Genomic DNA, 19,577 nt, shown 5'->3' with positions numbered 1-19,577 from the left:
TCTTATCTCTCTGTTACATTTTACAGGATCTTTGAGAACCGACTCTCACAGCATTCTTAAATCTACAGGGTACACAGGAGAGCTAACAGCACACCTACAAGCTAAAACATTATAGGTAAAGGACAGCATACAGTGACAGGAGAATGTGTGAGCAACCACTACTACTGCAGCTGACATGAGCAAAGATTTGTTTCACTCTGTTTTCCTTTCCTTTAAACAGTTCTGGGTGCAGTGGGTCTGGATTTGCATTTGGAAATTGTCCTTTGTCCATACCAACTGAGCTCATGCTGTACATCTTCACTGGGGCACTGCTCAGCCCTCTCTCCTATTCCTGACTACCTGTTGTTGGAGAAGTTAGAGATACTCAGTATTTATGACACTTTTATCCAAGTTTTATTAAAACTAGTTAAGTTCACACTTTGCCAGCCCAGAGGTGGAGCTGACAGACAGACAAGCAGGCACCGTAGGAGGTGCTGCATAAGCCTCCTTTCTCTAGAAATGCAGAACAGAGAACCACGAGTGTAAAGTTACTTCCCTGCGTGAGCATTTTAACTGCATGCAAACACTCCATTTGCTTTTGAATTAGTTATTTATGAACCTTTCATATATTGCTTTTATTAGACTAATAGCTCAGGACTGCATCCCAGATTCCAGCAACACTTTTCAGAAGAGACATCAGGCAGCTGAGTGCAGCCCAGCAGAAGCACAGGCTGTGGCCTTTTCTGGATGCTCCTCAGTGAGAACTAACCAAGGAATCCTCTGGCTTTGCAGGTGTGAGTCCCCACAGAGCTCCACCATTCTCATCCTGTAACACCAAACCTCTGTTATTTCAGGTAAGATGTGATATATGTTCTAAGAGTAGTGATTAGTACTAAGTGGCTTTGTTAAGCTGATTTATCTTTATTACAAATTCAGTATTTAAAGCTTTAAGACAACTTTGATGCTCAGTCTGGAATAGCTAGCTGTCCCCAGCCTTCACTGGATATTGTTGGAGTTACTTACGCTCCACCATAACTACAAGTGTGTCTTTAAATGATTAAAATTTAATATGAACATTCAGACATGGCACACCTATAAAGGAGGAGATAAAGGTGTTCAGAGTTTAAAGGGTTTTGCCTGGGATGGCTAGTTCTGGAATTCTGCAGCTCCTGATGTTTTTCACATCCTCCCAGGCACGAGAGACCACAGAGCCAAACAGAGACCCGCTGCCGGCTCAGGAGGGCAGGGACCTTAGTGCCTATTTGTTTGTATTTGCACTCTGGGGACTCTGGCTGTTTTGCAAGTGTTTCTGATGCTTGGCATCTCTCCGAGCCATGTCCTGCCACCAGCTGTCCAACCGGTGATCAAGAGATGGTGTATTTTTCCTGAACAACCTGTTCAACAGGTATCTCGGTGTGGACAGAGCCCTAGCCACTGACGGGATGCTTTCGTGCAGTGGTCACGGCTGTATGAAGACACAAGGAGGTAAGAGCCACCACAGGATGCTCTGGGAAACCAGGAATGCTGTGGGGTGCTCTGGGATCCAAGGAATGCTGTGGGATGCTATGGGATCTCAGGGATGCTCTGCAAACCCAGGAATGCTATAGGATGCTATGAGATTCCAGGGATGAGATTCCAGGGATACTATGTGAACTCAGGAATGCTCTGGGACCCAAGGGATGCTCAGGGAACCTAGGGATCGATGTTCTGGGAACCCAGGAATGCTATGGGATGGTATGGGATTTCAGGGAATGCTATGGGATCTCAGGGATGCTGTTGGCTCCCAAGGACGCTGCAAGATGAGTGGGGCTTAAGGCAGCTGTGGGACCCCAAGCAGGGCTGTGGGAGGAGCCAGGGTCGCAAGGGGTCTGTGGGACCTCGGGAGAGCAGTGGGAGGCCAGCGGTGTTGCAGGACCCTAAGGAGCCCGGTCTGACACATGTGCGGGGCCGGCCGGGGCTGTGTAACGGGACCCGCGGCGATGGTGAGCGTCCCGCGGTGCGGCGGAAACTCTGGGTGCCGCCTCCTCCCCCCCGGCCTGGCCGGGCCCGCAGCCGCCCAACCGCCCTGGCGCAGCGGGAGGGTTGTGTGGGGAACAGCCCAAACGGTCCGTGCCCGTGCCCGTGCCCGTGCCCGCGCCCGGAGCCGGCCCGCCCCGGCGGTGAGGAGGGCAGGGGCCGCCGACCGGAGCACAGGTTCCCTTGGCTCCCGGCCCCGCGTTCCCCTGGCAGATTTGCATGGGAGATGCGGGAGCTCGGGTGACTCTTAATCTTTTATTGCGGCACAGGGAAGCGAAATGGGTAAGGGAGGAAAGCGGCAGCCGCAGCCTCTAGAAGGCCTCGTCTGGCAGTGCTCAACCTTTGACCCTTGCATAGATGAGAGCGGATCTCCACGGTTAAGAAATAAACGATTCACTGTTGCTTTTTTCTTAGCGGATTTACCGACCTTTTCTCTCGCATAGCAATTATTTTATTGCTGCTCCCCTGGAAAGCGAGGGATTTGATACCTGCCCTGTTCTCTGATACACCTTCTAAAGTTATAAGGATTTGGCGTTCCTCTTCCCTTCTGAAATCCTCCTGTGGCTCAGCTCCATCCACCACCACCAATAAACCCACAGCACGGTCTTCATTTACACCCAGCTGCAGGGGTCGAAAATACCACCTCTACCTGATGCCTGTGTTAGGCCAGGGACAAGTGGAAGAAGCATGAGAAACCTCTTTTGCTCCAGGGGACATTTTGTGCTGCTGCTGTTCTGCTTGGCCCTTGCTTGTTTCCTAGGAAGTTAAATGCAGTTTGTTCATCTTTAGAGTTTTCCTGACAGTTGAAGATTTCAGATTCAGGTGTGGCCTCTGGGTCCCATCTGACCCCTAAAAGGCCATTTCTGACCTTGTGACACAGATCAGAAGGAATCAAATGAAGACCAGCATTTCACATAGGCAGCAACCTCTCTTCCCTAATAAAAACCCCATGGCCTTTATCATTATTCTGATTGTGCCTCATATATAGAAAATATTTGAGTCTATGTCCTTTACATTAGGGACCTTCTTTATTAGATCTCTAGTGGCATGGTGGTGTGTGTGTGTGGGGGGGTGTGGTTAAGTTTATTCTGTTTAATCTACAACATGCCACCTTTGATACTGGTTTCCAGGCTGCTGCCTTTAGTAATGTATACAGACAGCTTAAACATTTGCAAAATCTGAGAATTACAATTCAACAAAGAATTGAGCAGAAAAATTAGTCTTTTAAAAGAAACCCTTCCAATCTGGAAAGTTTGGAGTTAGTGTTTTGCTTTCATCTTTCTCTCCCTTAAACAGGTTGCATTAAAGTAAAGCTTTGCCGCTGCGAATAGAGCTCGTTAACATGAAAGTCACTGGAATTGTCTGTGTCCAGGAGTGCTATGGGGCAATTTTCAACATGGAGGAAAAATTGTTGCATGTGTCTGGTAACGGAAGACAGTATTTCACTGACAGAAAACTCATCGTGAGCGGAATAGCGACCCTCTGGCACCAAACCTCCGACTCCCAAGAGAAGGAAAATGGTGCAAAAAGTATGAAAGCAGTGGTGACAGGAGGTGGAGGCTACTTTGGATACAAACTGGGGTGTGCTCTTGCCAGCGCGGGAGCTTCAGTTGTGCTGTATGACATACACAAGCCCATCTGGGAAATCCCTAATGGAATAGTGTGTATCCAGGTATGATAAATGCTGTTCTCACAACAGTAAATGCTTGTTCATTTGCCCTTTTCCATAATGTCTTATCAGTTTTCACTGAATCCAAATACCCCACAGGATTTGTGGTCAACTGATTTTAGTATATCTGAAATAAGTAAAACAATGAAACCTGTAATGTGTAGCACAGAGCAGCCATTTCATCTCTAGGCCATGAAGTGCTTCTCAGGGCCCAGCCACCACCCTCATCTGTGCCTTAGCTTAATCCACTGTAAAATAAACACAGGTTTTATGAAGCTTAATGAATGTTTTTAAAGTCTTTTGAGTTCTATGGAAGAAAAGCAGGATCATCAGTAAGTACTAAAACAGGCTTAGTTTTCAGTCCTGAGATGTACAGTGAGTACAAGTATATGTACACATGCCTCTGTGCTAACCCACTGGATGACAAATGCTAACCTGCAGCTTTGATTTCAAGTTCAAATATGTTTTCTTATGTATTACAGGCAGATGTCAGGGATTATGATGCCATATTTGCAGCCTGTGAAGGGGCTGATTGTGTGTTTCATGTAGCTTCATATGGAATGTCAGGAAGAGAGCAAGTGAGTCCAGATCGTTTTGGCATGCTGTTTTGGTAGATTGCTCTGTGCAAACTGCTGTGCTAGCTGCAAGCTGTCTGCTTACAGCACTGTTTTCCTAGCTGTGAAATTATTTCCTCTTCATTAAAAGCTCCACCAGAAGGGTTTTTGAAGTTGAAATGGCATTGAAGAGTTCTGAAATAACTCTGAGGACAAAAAGAAAGACAAGGGAGGCTGGGTCCCTCCAAAACCCTTACACCTCAGAGTTCCATGGGAAAGGACAGGATCAAGGAATAAAACCTGAACTAAATTATAAATCACTTTATGCAACTAAATTATACCAACAGCTGTGTCCCAAGTCTTACTTGTTTGCCATAAGTGGGTAAAAAGCTGTAAGGGTGTACTCTAGGACTCTAAGCCACAATTTTCATGATCAGAGTCACAAACACCCCCCTCCTCACCATATTTAGTAAAAGGAACTTCAGAAATTACCTTAGCTGGGGGTAGAACAGCTCAATCAAAGATGCTTGCAGCTGAGCAGTGCATACTTGGAATTGCTCTGGGTAGAAGCAGCTAGTCACTGAAGTGCTAGTGAAACATGGATATTTAACATACTGCTGCAAGGCCTTTAACAACTGAAAATGGATGTTCAGAAGCACCACGATGCCTTGCTTCATGCAGGCTACTCTCTGCAACTGCAAGAAAAACACAGGCATAGTTTAAAAATAATGATTTGACTTCTTGGAAGGCTGGAACAGCAGTCTGGATGCTCTTATTTATCATCAAAGCACTAGGCTGCAGTACCTTTATCTGGGGACATTTATAGCATCCCAGTGTTGAATTTCAAATGGATTGTTGTTAAAAATTGCACCGTTTCTTTATACTTCTAGTTGCACAGAGAAGAGATTGAAACTGTAAACATTCATGGAACAAGATTCATCATTGATGGTATGTATCTAACCTTGCCACTGGGTGTTAGTATAGCAGATGACAGTATTATACCACTTGGAGAAGGCCAGTTGGCTCTTTTTTTGGCACACACTATTTTTTACTAACAACTAACTTTACAGTTTTGGCAGAAGGGGAGGAAATGTGTCATTGTTTTTTCCTCTGTGTGTGACATGAGAGTCAGCACTGTAGCTCAGCTGCTTCAGCTTTTCCTCACCATGTTTGATCTGGTGTCAGAATTCCCATCCCCATAAGGAGTTAACCACTTCTAGGTGTAATTCATAGCCGTTAGCCTCGCTGCTGTTTCATAGCTTGTGTACAGGCAGTGGGCAGCCCTTGAGGCAGGTGGACTGCAGCCACCTGCCCAGCTGGAGCTGAAGGCCGTCTCAACAGGCCGGTAAAAGCTCTTCCCAAGGAATAGTGTGCTCTTCAGCATCCAAGCCAGGATGTGCTGAGTTATAAAGCAGTTAGTTCTACACTGTTTCCTTCCTTTAAAATCCGCTTTGTGTTTTAAACTGCTCAGCTCTAAAATTGAAGGATTTGCTCTTCTAAGATTTGACAGTTTCTCAGAAAAAGATCATACAAACCTTTTTTGCATATATTTTTCATTTTCCACTAAGCTAATTTACTTTACACATTGCCACAGCCTGCAAACAAAGGAACATTGCTAGACTGATCTACACCAGTACAGTAAACGTGGTGTTTGGAGGGCTTCCCATTGAGGACGGCGATGAGGAAACTGTGCCATATTTTCCAATCGAAAAGGTATTTGGGCTGTGTTATGTTTTCAGGTTTCCTCTTTGCTTACTTCCTTGCTTCTTGCCAGAATCCAGGTACAAGAAAGAAGACTCTTTACACCCTTTGTAGATGCTGTTTGCAGCCTTGAGCCATCAGTTTTATGTACATTGTCGTATATATTTCTTTGTTTCTGTGATGAATGGAATGATAATTCGTGTCAATTAGATGATTTTGATTAAAGCAAAAGCAGGAGCATGAATGATGAAACAAGGGATCAGACACTGGGAACTGACATATGTAACTAGAGTTTTTTAGGCTTTATTATAATCAGTTGTTTATGATTAATTTGATTTGCTTTAATATAGAATAAGATTTTAGGTTTTACTATAACCTGTTGATTATTAATTTGATTTGGTTTAATATATGTATACAAAGCCTTTTATTATCTATGTGACTTTTCTGTTTCTCCCTCATTGAAAATTACCCATATTCAGTGTAGAGCTGATATGGGAAAGCAGCCTATTTTTATGTACTTTTATGACATCTAATTAAAAGGAGAAAAGTACTTTTGGGGGCTTTGTATATAAAGTTATTTTTGTGTCTCTCCATCTAGTCCTTGACAGTCTTTCAAAGAGTATAGATGGATAGAGAAAATACTGAATAACATTTTAAATAACACATCAGATAATATTTCCTCTCAGACAGTGGCACAAGAAAGTGACCAAGGTAATTCAGGCCAATTGTGATGTCTTCAAATTTGGCTTTTGACTTTTCCGTTACCTGGAAAAGAAATCCAGATTCCAAAGCAGTGATCAGTTACATTCTTGGCAGCATTCAAGGCATACATATATTTATTGCTTCTCAGATGTGCTGAAATTAATTAACTGGATTTGCATAAACAAAAATGCTTGCTTACCTTAGCAATATGCATGTCTTTAATCCTGAACTAATACCCCACAGCTTCTGTATTTTGAGGTATTTGTAGCCATCTGCTAAGTAAAACTAGCAGAGAGATGTTCCTTCGGTGTCATTTCAAGATCAGATAAAACCATATTTCTTTTCCTTTGTAGCATGTTGACCATTATTCCAGAACCAAATCAATTGCAGAACAAATGGTACTAGCAGCTAATGGAACTCCACTACCAGGTACTTTTGTCTTAGCATTAATTCATCGTAGAATTTACTCCTTGTTCCTCACTAACATCCTGTATGCTCCGTCAGCATACAAGATTGTCCAGCAATTCTGAAATCAAGTTACCTTTCCCCCTCTCACAAGCTAAAAGCTTTTCACTTAAAAATCACTTCTAATGTAAGTTCTGTAAGAGGTTTTAGCATAGTAGCAAGGAGCTCAGTGTTAATCAAAAAGATGAAGACCGCTATAAATTAAACAGAAAGGAGTGTTTCGTCTCACAGTATTATGCAACGTAAGTAAAACATGAATGTTGAATAAATTGTTACACACACCCCACAAATTATACATTAAAATCTGAAGAAGCCACCTGATACTACAGCCTGGAATTATTTATTAGTGCTTCCCAAAGTTTTCCATGTTGAGGAAGCCAGTTATACACTCGAATACTTGAGCTCACCTGTGAGATACTATAACTGCCAGTGCAAAACAAACTAATGTAAAGTGCAACATGATTCCATGTGACCAAGTGATACTGAGCTAAATTTAGCTGTAGACAACTTACAGGAAAGGCTCTCTTCACTTGATACTTGCAGAGGGCTGTAAAGAGATGTGAAGTCATTGATGGGCATTCCATTAGAATTATTTTGTTTAAAAAAGATTTTTTTCCTTATATCCTCAGCATCTCTTCACATCAAAGCCCCTCTGAATTTTAGGAGCAAGACACAGTTCTGCATTTGTTAATGAAATTAGAACTAAGCAGTGTTCAAACAACCCATTTTATCCTGTGATATTGCAGGAATTAGGAGTTTGCATGCTTTCAAGTATTATTAAGAACAGTTGCTAGCAGATGATGAACCAGCCAATTGATACACTTGGGAAGTGATTGGATTTTTATGATGGTTTTTGCAGACCATCACATTCTCCCACAGAAATGATCAAAAAGCTTCTACAGCAGTTCTAGTGGGAGCTGGCTGTGCCTGCTGTTGAGAGAAGCTTTCAGCTCTGTCTTGTGCTGCTTGCAAGTCATTGTTTCCCACAACAATTTTGTGTGAAGTCAGTTGCCTTCTTTCCACTTTCCTACCAATAACTTGCTCACTTCAGCAAACTCATCACACAGCTGGCACGTTCATTCACTGCTTTGGCACAAAGGACTGGTTAGAAAGAGGTTTGGAAGTATCTGGTAATTTCCAGGAATCCAACTGCTGGCAGGGCCTCTCTGAATTTTACCTTGCTATTTTGCATGTTCTGCTTCTGCCAACTTAACATACAATATCTTGTGACACGTAAGATGGTGAAGTTAATCTATTTCAGAGTAAGTTCTGCTACCACAATCTTTTGTTCATACAAAGATAGAACCTAGTCATGTTAAAATCACTGAGGAATGATCTTATCAATTCTAGGAGGTGGAATACTCCATACATGTGTTCTTCGACCACCAGGAATCTATGGACCAGAAGAGCAAAGACACTTGCCAAGGCTAGCAGTATGTGTTTGAATTTTTGGATCAGCAGAATTTTCCATGATACACAACAGCATCACTTACATGTGTTAGAAAGTGACTGACCTTCTTATTGGGCAACTCAGTTGTCTGCTGAGTATATCAGAACTTTTGTTAGCAGGCACTAGATTACCTCTGTAAAGAAGGTACAGTGCATTAAGCCTTTTCTTGATACACAAACACTTCATAAAGTCCAACTGTAATGCTTACTATATAATTATAACATTCAGGCCAATATATGATATTTCAAATGTCTGTTTGCATGCAACTTACACCAAATGGTTTAAAATATTAATGAAGAGAGATACAGCAAAATATCTTATTTCCAGTCTCAACTATTAATAGCTTTCCTTAGCTGGTGAAACAGTTTCTGGAGTCAGAAGCACCTTCAGCACAATGGGTTACTAAAGGACAAGCAGCTGAGATGCTCACATTTACTCATTTATTCTTTTTCACTTGCTGTCTTGTAAATTGCAGGACTAACAGTGTTTAGAACATCATCTCCAAAGAGTAATATGGGTCAGAAATTTTAAAAGCATCAGCACAATTCTAATCTTGGGCACAGCTTTGAGGAACTAATGGATTCAAGCTTACCCCATAATTGATTGTTTTCTGGCTGAGGTGCAGAATTAAACTGAAGTCAGCTACAATATACTTTATTGTGCAGAATTAAATTGAATCCAATCACAATATACTTCACTGTCTTCTAAATAAAATAATTCTAAAGAGTGGTAAAATGTCATTTTAGTTAAATCCAAGATGTTTGCTTTACACTTCTAAATCCATGTAAGAGTTTATTTGATACATGAGCCCATTTTATGGCATATGTCATATTTTGCAGTTTCTAAAATGTATTAAATAAAGACTCTGACACCTTCTGATTTTTCTTGGCCAAAGCTATTTGTTAAATTTGATCCAATTTTGGGAATACTTCTGATCCACTCAGAACTGGACCTTACCTTTCCATGCAACACTTTACTTATCCTTACAGCAGACTTGTGGGGTTTGTAAATTCAGAAAACACTGTGTTTGATATGTTCTTCAGTCCTTCCTCAGCAGGAGTATTTTTAGAGCTCTTTGCACTTCTCTTGCTTCTTTTTAATTGATTCATGTACTTTAAAAAAGTAGAGACAAACCTACATTTAGCTGGACAAGAAAGTGCACTGTGCCTCATTTTAAAACCCATCTTGCTTTGGTTTCATGTTTGTTTATGTTTACAGAAGAATATTGAGAGAGGGCTACTTAGCTTCAAGTTTGGGGATCCTTCTGCTAAAATGAATTGGGTGCATGCAGAGAATCTTGTACAAGCTCAGATTCTAGCTGCTGAAGCTCTCACCCCTGAGAAGAACTACATAGCTGTAAGTAAGCAGTAAGAGCAGCACAGTCCTCATTTGACAGGGGATCTTGGCACTGTGTTTTGTACTGTAGTAACTCCTGTAGTAGCAGTAATTTAATGTTTGCATTATGGTCCTTTAGCTTAGGTAGTTGTCTGTGTTTTCAGTGGACAAATGAACCGTGTAGGGGACAGCAGCACTGGCTGTGCAGTGTGTCAAGAGCTGGAATATTCAGTTCTGTAAGACTATCTTAACTTTACATTTTTGTAATATAATATTTGCCATACCTGGAAGGTGAACAAAGAATGTTTGTGAGGTCAGAAGGGAAACTGGAAGTTGGGCAGATGAATCTCCTGTTCTCCTGTATATAGTTCCAGATGTAATGCTCTGACATGTGATAATCAGTTCTTCCCATACCATATGCAAATAAAAGCCTATTTTATTTGAACTCATTGATTTAAAAAATAGTTGCAATCACTTTCCTCCTTGTAAACAGTTTTGTATTTGACCTAGAAACACTACACTTAAAGTATATTAGAAATATTTTCAAAGGAGATTAAATTGATTTTTCTAAACCCCTAAAAGCAAAAGAGGGAACTTAGGCCTTGGTTACACCAGATGGGGTGTTACAGATGTCAGTGAACCTTCAGCAGCCTGAGAGCAGAAGATGTATCTCCATTTGGGGGATGTATGTTAACAACACAAGTTAGGTACAGCTCCACTTTCAGCAGGCTGGGTAATCTCTGCACAGTCAGTGCAGCCTTTCTGTGTAGGCATAGCTGTAATAGAGAATTGATCCCAAGGCTTGTTAATCACATCAGGCACTCCAATTTCACCGTGCAGGTTAGTGGTTGAAGCACAGGTAGCTAGTTTGTTGACTTGTATGTATACCCAGGCACATTTTATGTTGCTGTATTATTTCAAGCTGTTCATAAGGAGTGAGATAAAGAAGTCACTATCTGTGCAGTATTACTTTTACTAACTTGTATCTTCTCTACCCCTTTAACAGAGTGGCCAGGTGTATTTCATAAATGACGGTGAAAACTTCAACCTTTTTGAATGGTTAACACCACTTGTACGTGCAATGCATATTTCATCTCCAACTACACTGATTTCTTTGACTGTCTACAGCTTTTGTGTGCATGTTACAGCTGCTGTGTTTGATTTGGGTATAGGAGTTCCCTTCTGAATACGTCTTTAATTCCTGCTTAAAGTTCAGTGTGACTAGCACTGTAACAAAGCCTACCTAAAATACTGCATTAAAACAACTGTTTCCACTGAGCCCAAAGGCCCATCGAAACCAGAATCTTCTTTGGAGCTGCCACTGTCTCCATTTCTTGGGCATGCATCTGTGGCTATTTTGGGTGGCCAAAAAAATACAAATCCTACCTATTAATCTGTATCATAGAATCACAGAATGGTCTGGGTTGGAAGGGACTTCCAAAGGACATCTGTCCAACTCCCTCTGTAGTAAGCCGGGGCATCCTCAACTAGATGAGGATCCAGCCTCAACCAGCCTGTAATACAGATTCTTTTTAAAAGACCATTCTGTTGTTAATGATGAACTCAAACCCATATGTGGTTAACATAACTGTTAACTATATGTTAACAGAGTTCTATGTACCTAATTTAACACTGTGACATAGTTATGTTAACTATACTTAACACAAATTAGGTATCAGCACACTCTGACATTTTGACCAATGATTCTAAACCTTTGTTTTCCCCTTTAAGACTTCCATTTGAAAATGACAGTGTCTGCATGTGCTACTTAACTGGAATCCCCTGAAAAAAAAAACAAAACCAAGCCAACAACAAACTCAAATAGTAACTGCCATTATGAAATTTCTGGTGTATTAGTTAATACTTCCACAAATATATTTTGTATTGAAACTTTAAAACTTGAGGTTTCTGTTGGCTTTTTTTTTTCCCCTCACTGTTTTTTCTATTTCTTTCAGTTTGAAAGGTTAGGTTGCAGTAAGCCATGGATACGTATTCCTACTTCCTTAGTTTATGCAACAGGTACAAGTATTTTATCAACATTTCTCTTTCCTGTCCCCACTACCCTTATTCCTAATTGTTATAGAACATTGTGGGGGTTTTGTATCTAACTTCTCCACAATTTTAATGTCCATGTTTATAAACAGTTTTATGTTGTAGGCTCATCTAGTGTGTAGCAGTTAGGGGTGAAGTTCAGCTCCGTGAAGTGTGGTGGAAACAGACCGGTCTGTTATCTAAGTCCCACCAAAAAAAACCCCAGGCTTTCTGTAGGACTTAACAGATGCATAGCTTTGGGGAGATAAGGTATAAAGATTCAAACACAAAAGTAGACAACTTCATGACATATGCTGAAGAGTATCTGCTTTGCTGCATGGGTGAATTTCTTCTTCTCCTGTACTCCATGCTCTCTCCCCATGAGCAGCTACAACAGAATCCAGCTTTGGGTGTTAGGTTTTTACCACTTTTTCACTACCTCTGTCACCAGCCTTCTGAACCCTTTTCACACAAGCACCTAATTCAGGCTGACTGAAGTATTAAGATTAAACCCAAATCCTTGTGAGCAAGTAGTCCTTTTGCTGTTAGTAATGGTGCCCTGAGCTCTTAGGTATGTGCTGATCCTTTGCTATCAAAGACACTGTGAGAGATGCCAAAGTCATAACGATGTAGCAATTTACTGTGCTTACCTCAAGTAGAACTCTTTTGTTATTCAGCCATGATAATGGAATACCTTCATCTGATGCTGAAGCCATTTGTTGAGCTGTCCCCACTGCTGACCAGAAATGAGGTAAAGTCCTTGTTTGTAAACTCCCCTTAATTCTCATAGGAGCACAGAAGAGTATGCTTTGCAGCTTTTGATGCCTCTTTGGGCTTTCAAAATTCTCCTTTTGAGTGAAGGATTTTAAAAATAATGTGATGTATGTCAACAGGACACTGATATAATGCTAAGGGGTTGGGGGGATGTTTATTTTGCATTTCCTTTAACTGTGTCTTTGCTGCCATTTACAGACTGTTGACTTTTCTGTTGACACTTCTGCCCTACAGGTACAGAACATTTCTACAACTCACACATTCCGAATAGACAAGGCACGGATTCAGCTGGGCTACAGCCCAGAGAAGTTTGCCTTTGCTGATTCTGTGGACCATTACATAAAAAACAGACCAGAAACCCAGAATCATCACATCTTCCTCAAAGTTCTGCTTCCTTTAATTATTAGTTTAAGTTTGATCTTCCTTTCTTTAAGAGTTGATGGCCTTTCAGTTTTGCATTTTTTTAAAGAAAGACAACACTGACTGGAATAAACTCAGTTGCAGCGCTGCTACTTGGATTGTCCTCATCTCCATGACAAGTACTGGCCCCAGCACAGAAAACAGTTATTTAACACCAAAATTGTAACCCATCAGTAGCTGTGCTTGAGAAACTAAATTACAGGAAACAATTGCAGACAGATCACTGAAACACTCTGGAGTCGAGATTGTTGTCTCTGTTTATTTCACACCAAAAAAAAAAACCCAAACTTTCCATATTGATTGCTGAAGTAAATGAGAACCTGCAGAAAGAAGAGCTACAGCCAACCTGTAGTCCTTCACCACTGAAGAAACATTGCTGACATGCGAGATTGACCATACTTGCTGCCACAGCTCACTGTCTTGGGGAACGGAGGAACAAATGAAGGGACTGTAAATAACAAAGGATTGCTATAAATAAGACATACTAGCCCTACAGAGTGAATTCACACTGTGAATTAACTGTATCACACTGCCTATGAGGTAAAATAAAAGTGTACTTGAACTTGGCTGCAGCCTCTCCTGTGCTTCTGCAGACTGTTCCAGAGCCACTCCCACCCCCTAGGGTGCAGAGCCATCTCCGGTAGCTCCAACTCGGGGTTCGGAAGCGTAGAAGGGACACGCAGGTATGTTTTTCCACCAGCTCAAACTGCGCGTTTTAGTTATATTGGAAGTTCCTAAGTTACATTGGTTAAGTGCATTTATGGCACAGTAGGAGAATCTGCCAGTAATGGGTTGCACTAATCTAGATGCTGCTTCTTGCAGTTAAGGTCAACTAACGAAGTTTAGTTGCTTTATCAGGTAAACTTGAGGTACAACTGGTTTTGTATCTGATTTTCAAGGTATAGCAGCTGTACTGAGAAAAATCCGTGCAGTAGCTTAAGTGAGCTATTGGTACTGCTCAGCACCACTCAAGCTGCTGTCTGCACCTTTTCCAGCCTGTGATATGGGGAGGGACCAATCCAAGAACACGATATGAGCAGGGAGAATTTAACAGACAGAACTAGGGATGAGACAGGGCATCTAAAAGCACTCTGGGGAAGAAATAAACGTAGATAAATTGGAGAATTCTGGAGAACAGGAGAGTGCTTAGACCTCCAGGAAGGCAGCAATGGCCAGATGCATCCCTGTGGGCTGAGGGTGCAGCATAGGAGAGCAGAACTGCAGAAAACGGCATTTCTGATTTTAAGGCAAAAGACACCCCAAGAGAAGCCCGTGCCACGGCTTTCTTCATTTTAGTAAGTGGCCCCAGCAAGCCCCAGGGTGACACCCTGCCGCGCTCACAGCAGCCGCGGGACGCGGTGCAGGGATCGGCCGCTGAAAGCCGGTCACATCTCCAGGCTGCCCCCGCGGTCGCGCGGCGAAAAGGAGCCACTACCATGCCCGCAGGGACAAAACAGCTTGGCAGCGGTGGGATTCGAACCCACGCCATCGAAATGACTGGAGCCTAAATCCAGCGCCTTAGACCACTCGGCCACGCTACCGCCTGGGTGCTCAGCCGCCCGCCAGGCCTCTTTCAGGGGGCGGTGCCGCCGCTCTCCCCACCCACCCCCGCATGTCGCCCACCTGTATCCGCGCTACTGCAACGCCCTCCCGCATGGCTGTCCGGCGTACTCTCTCCCTCAAAAATGCACTACTACAGCGAGCGCAGCCTTCCTCCCCGGCTCTGACCTTATGGCCTGGCTGTTGCCGGCCTCCGTGCCCCCCCAACCAGGCCCCGCGGGCTTTCCGCGTCTGGGGCGGGCGGCAAGCGCCCGACAGGTGGCGTCACTGTCGCGCGCTCGGCGCCGGCTGCCCACGTGGCCTCGGTACTGCCCGCACTCGCCTTTGAGCCGTGTTCTTCCTTCCCGGCGATCGTTATCCTTCTCCGGGACCGGGCCGGCCCCCAAGCCTCGGCCCCTTTCTCCCCCGGAACTCCCGCAGACGGGCTGCGCCTCACGGCACTTTGTCCTCGGCAGGCACCTCGGCAAGGTGCCTGTTCCCTACAGCAGCAGGGACGGAGCACCCACTTGCCCTCAGAGGGGTTTTGCCCGACGGCGCAAATCTGCTGTCCCGGCAACGTTGCCGTAGCCACGCAGGGGCGAGGGCAGCACTCGGCTGGTACCTGCTTATGCCTCTCTGTCAGGGCAAGGGTCTGGCCTGCCCCGTTATCCACAAGCAGAAACCCCCTTGCCTTCTCCCAGCTTCCCTCGGTGGGACAGCAGCCTTCTGGCCTACCGCGCTGTGCGTGCTGCCCACAGAGCTGCACAGCCCAGAGCTGCCAGTACGCTGCGGGGCTAGTATCACAGTATCACAGTATCACAGTATCACTTAGGTTGGAAAGGACCTCGAGGATCATCGAGTCCAACCTGACACCGCAGACCCCATGACTAGACCATGGCACCAAGTGCCACGTCCAATCTCCCCTTGAACGCCTCCAGGGTCGATGACTCAACCACCTCCCTGGGCAACCCATTCCAATGCCGAATGACTCGCTCGGTGAAGAACTTCCTCCTCACCTCGAGTCTGAACCTCCCCTGGCGCAGCTTGAGACTGTGTCCCCTTGTTCTGGTGCTGGTTGCCTGGGAGAAGAGGCCAACTCCCTCCTGGCTACAACCACCCTTCAGGTAGTTGTAGAGGGCAATAAGGTCACCCCTGAGCCTCCTCTTCTCCAGGCTAAACAATCCCAGCTCCCTCAGCCTCTCCTCATAGGGCTTGTGTTCAAGGCCTCTCACCAGCCTTGTTGCCCTTCTCTGGACACGCTCAAGTGTCTCAATGTCCTTCTTAAACTGAGGAGCCCAGAACTGGACACAGTACTCAAGGTGCGGCCTAACCAGAGCAGAGTACAGGGGCACTATGACCTCCCTGCTCCTGCTGGCCACACTATTCCTAATGCAGGCCAGAATGCTATTGGCCCTCCTGGCCACCTGAGCACACTGCTGGCTCATATTCAGGTGGCTGTCGATCAGCACACCCAGGTCCCTCTCTGTCTGGGAGCTCTCCAGCCACTCCGACCCCAGCCTATAGCTCTGCATGGGATTGCCATAGCCAAAGTGCAGCACTCGGCACTTGGACTTGTTGAAAGCCATCCCATTGGACTCTGCCCATCTTTCCAGTCGGTCGAGGTCCCTCTGCAGAGCCTTTCTACCCTCTAATTGACTAACATCTGCCCCTAACTTTGTGTCATCTGCAAACTTGCTGATGACTGACTCTACCCCTTCATCCAGATCATCAACGAATATGTTGAAGAGGACAGGGCCCAGCACTGATCCCTGGGGGACACCACTGGTGACTGGCCTCCAGCTGGATGCGGCACCGTTCACGACCACTCTCTGGGCCCGGCCCTCCAGCCAGTTCCTAACCCAGCACAGAGTGTAGTGGTCCAATCCACAGGCTGACAGCTTAGTCAGCAGTTTGCTGTGGGGGACGGTGTCAAAGGCCTTGCTGAAGTCTAGGTAGACCACATCCACAGGCCTCCCCACATCCACCAGGCGGGTCACCTGATCATAGAAAGAGATCAGGTTGGAGAGGCAGGATCTGCCCTTCCTGAATCCATGTTGGCTGGACCTGAGCCCTTGGCCATCCTTCAGGTGCGCAGTTATTGCTGCCAGGATAATCTGCTCCATCACTTTCCCTGGCACTGAGGTCAGGCTGACTGGCCTGTAGTTTCCAGGTTCCTCCATCCGACCCTTCTTGTGGATGGGGACCACGTTGGCCAGTTTCCAGTCATCTGGGACCTCACCAGTGAGCCAGGACTGGAGGAAAATGATGGAGAGTGGCCTAGCTAGCACATCCGCCAGCTCTCTCAGCACCCTAGGATGGATCCCATCTGGTCCCATGGACTTGTGGATATCCAAGTGACCTTCCTAGCCAGCTGCTCGCTTGACATCACAGTGTGGCTTCAGCTGAACCATTCCCACCCGAATGAGTGCCCTCTGGCTGCTTTTATCTCGGTGCTACTCAACATGGAGCAGCAGAGACTGGGACAAAGTGCAGCTGGTGGCCAGGGCAGTTCAAACAGCTCCTGGTCGTGCTGCATTGGTGCCTGGATTTCCTGCTGGGTGCTGAGCCTGGGCATGGTGTAAGCAAGTGCTTTTGCAGTCCACGAGGGAGCTGGGTTTGGCAACCAGATTGAGATTCAAGCTGCCAGTGGTGAGTAGAAAAATCCTCTTATTCTGGCAGGCCTGCAGCAAGAATTTGTAGAATTACTTTGTAGACAGAACTAAAAACATCCAAGACTAAATGCTGTCCAGTTAAAACAATACAGAGAAATTATGTCTACCATTGCTCTTTCTGCATGAAGTTATGCACTGATGCTCCAGGAAGCTTTTATCTGTGTATTACATACACCTGCCTTATGCTTAGTTTATGACCAGCTTGATTTACCATGTAAGAAGGGACTGTCGTAAGAGCAAGTTGGGACAAGATGTTCATAGGATTTACAGACAAATTTTAATCTGGATTTTCAAACGAACACAGAATAGCTCTGAATGTTAGTATCACCTGGGGTGTAAATGCCTTTTTCCTTTCAAAAACTGCAGTTTCCTGGAACAACAATTTCTCTTAGTATTTAATCAAACACATTTTCATCATTACTGATTGTGTTTTTAAGAAAATGTTACAAAGAGAAGCCCCCATGATTAACCTGAAAGTATACCCTTGCATCAGGATATCAGAGCTGGATTATTTAAAAGCATGAGAAATGTGTTGCTGGAGATGGTATAACCTAACTATGTTCCTGAGGGAGCAGAACTCTCTCTATAAGGAAATAGTGCATAATACAGCTATATGCCATGGAACCCTTTTAGCCTAAACCAATGCTGGGTGTTTGCATGAGTTTAAAGTTGCCTTTTTCAGTTATGCCCCTGCATCACACCAGTAACAGTATTCCGCCACTATCAGTACCCTACAATAGCAGATGGTGATTATTACTTTTTTTAAACCGTTATCAATATATTTTCATGCAGTGGGAACCAGACATCTGTCTTCCACCAGGCCTTCAGAACTAATTTGACATGTCTGCTCTCTTCTCAGGCCCTGCTACGAGGCATCCTGATGGCATCCCTGCCCGGTGCTGCTCCCAAGGGTGCTTAGGTGGGCTGCCAACAGGATGACAAATGGGGAGATAACATTCTGGTGCTGATGGGGCACCAATACTCTGTTTTCAGTCGCTGTTACTATTTACATCAGTGATTTGCAGCTGCAGGATGAATAGGACCTCAGAGACTTTGCATAAATGTTCTAAATGTGCTTAATTTGAACTTAAACAGTGCAGGAACCTTGAGGCTAGCCAGAAAAGTGCCTGTAGGAAGCAACATTGAACAGGGGCTCAGTCAAGTCTCCACATTCTCAAACGAGAGCTGCACCCTCAGCTGGGAATTGCTGCCAAGGAAGTCCCCAGCAGCAGGCACCATTCCTGCATGCAGTCTCTCTAGTCCCGGAGCTAATGCTAGTTTAATCTATGTGATGGTAGGTGGGTATCCCAGGCACACAGTCAGAGAATCTGCTCTGTGTGGTTTTAAGTAAGCGTTAGTAATCTTCCTCCTAAAGATTATGTCAGTGCTAGCGTTGCAGCAATGCTTCTCCAGTGTGCTCTCCTTTTGGAGAGAGCAGGGGTTGTGCATTCATCTGTCTGTGGTGCTGCAGGAGATCATGCATCTGACATGGAGAACATACATCTTGGTTCCATAACCCCCACTTACAGTAAAAAGCACTAGTGGGGATTATTTATCATGAATACAAGATTCAGTGACAGCAAGAGCAGGCTCTTTGCAGGCTGTCAAGTGACACAATTAATCCATAACTTATTTAATTGATATCTAACCCATGAAAGAATGAGTTTTCTTTAAAATTGCCAAAAATTCTAGCTTGAGGAAAAGTTTAAACATGGGTGTCTCCAACTCAAAAAGGCAGTGGTGTAGGAGGAAAGCAGATGTGGATGACTTGAGGAAATCTGCAGCCCTTGGAAACTGAAACCCAGCACATTCTTTTGCCATTTCTCATGGGGAAAAGGAGCGATGTGCAATTTAATGTCGCTGAGAAGGCCAACTTTCGGGGCATAGAGCCGCCGTAGGTCCCTGGGTCACTCTGTGTCTGCTTCCTGCCTTTGTGGGGGGCGGGAGCACCTGCCCCGGGAAGCCCAGTCCAAGCCCAAAGGAAGACGCAAGGAAGGAGGCTGGGGTGCGGCTCCTCTGAACGAGGCTCAGCAGATCTGGCCCCACGCGGGTTCCAGCACACCACCTGCTGCTCCCTCTCTCCCGGGACTGCCCCGTCTCTAACACCCAACAGTGCTAATCGCTGGGTCCCTTCTCGTGTATTATCAACGTTTTCCTCACATAAAGTGATCGGAATGCCGCCCCCCTCACCGCTGTGTGCGGGCACTGGCGGGCTGCGGAGGCCGCGCGCTGCCGCTGAGGCGAGAGGTGGGCGGGAAGGCGGCGCCCGG

At 44.9% G+C, this 19,577-nt stretch overlaps 1 protein-coding gene and 1 non-coding gene across 4 annotated transcripts; one reads left to right on the top strand and one right to left on the bottom strand.

Annotated features, from left to right (window-relative positions):
• The first annotated feature begins 52 nt into the window (after positions 1-52).
• LOC137445247 (putative short-chain dehydrogenase/reductase family 42E member 2) lies at positions 53-13,662 on the top strand. 3 transcript variants are annotated; one of them, XM_068146797.1, is made up of 14 exons: positions 53-115; positions 772-833; positions 1,173-1,464; positions 3,292-3,667; positions 4,147-4,242; positions 5,109-5,166; positions 5,813-5,931; positions 6,975-7,050; positions 8,437-8,519; positions 9,755-9,892; positions 10,878-10,943; positions 11,827-11,890; positions 12,580-12,653; positions 12,911-13,662. In XM_068146797.1, the coding sequence occupies exons 4-14, from the start codon at positions 3,338-3,340 to the stop codon at positions 13,157-13,159; spliced, it is 1,353 nt and encodes a 450-aa protein (XP_068002898.1). In that variant the 5' UTR covers positions 53-115; positions 772-833; positions 1,173-1,464; positions 3,292-3,337; the 3' UTR covers positions 13,160-13,662. The 3 variants fall into 3 exon arrangements, with proteins under 3 accessions (XP_068002898.1, XP_068002900.1, XP_068002899.1); XM_068146799.1 differs by lacking the exon at positions 4,147-4,242; XM_068146798.1 differs by lacking the exons at positions 53-115; positions 772-833; positions 1,173-1,464 and adding an exon at positions 2,241-2,277.
• An 893-nt stretch (positions 13,663-14,555) lies between these two features.
• Positions 14,556-14,637, bottom strand: TRNAL-UAG (transfer RNA leucine (anticodon UAG)). The gene has a single exon. It is a non-coding gene; the product is annotated as a tRNA-Leu (tRNA).
• Positions 14,638-19,577: the final 4,940 nt, after the last annotated feature.

The sequence above is a fragment of the Melanerpes formicivorus genome, unplaced genomic scaffold (genome assembly GCF_026170545.1).
Source record: "Melanerpes formicivorus ecotype bairdi unplaced genomic scaffold, bMelFor1.0.p_v2 SCAF_14, whole genome shotgun sequence".
Taxonomy (NCBI): Eukaryota; Metazoa; Chordata; class Aves; order Piciformes; family Picidae; genus Melanerpes; species Melanerpes formicivorus.
Note: the sequence above shows the minus strand (reverse complement) of the source record. Positions and strands in the feature narration are given on the sequence as shown.

Coding starts and splice junctions, on each gene's coding strand:
- LOC137445247 (XM_068146797.1), top strand. CDS start 3,338: ATGAAAGTCACTGGAATTGTCTGTGTCCAGGAGTGCTATGGGGCAATT. Junction 8,520..9,754: donor GACACTTGCCAAGGCTAGCA/GTATGTGTTTGA, acceptor TTATGTTTACAG/AAGAATATTGAGAGAGGGCT. Junction 11,891..12,579: donor TTCCTTAGTTTATGCAACAG/GTACAAGTATTT, acceptor TTTGTTATTCAG/CCATGATAATGGAATACCTT.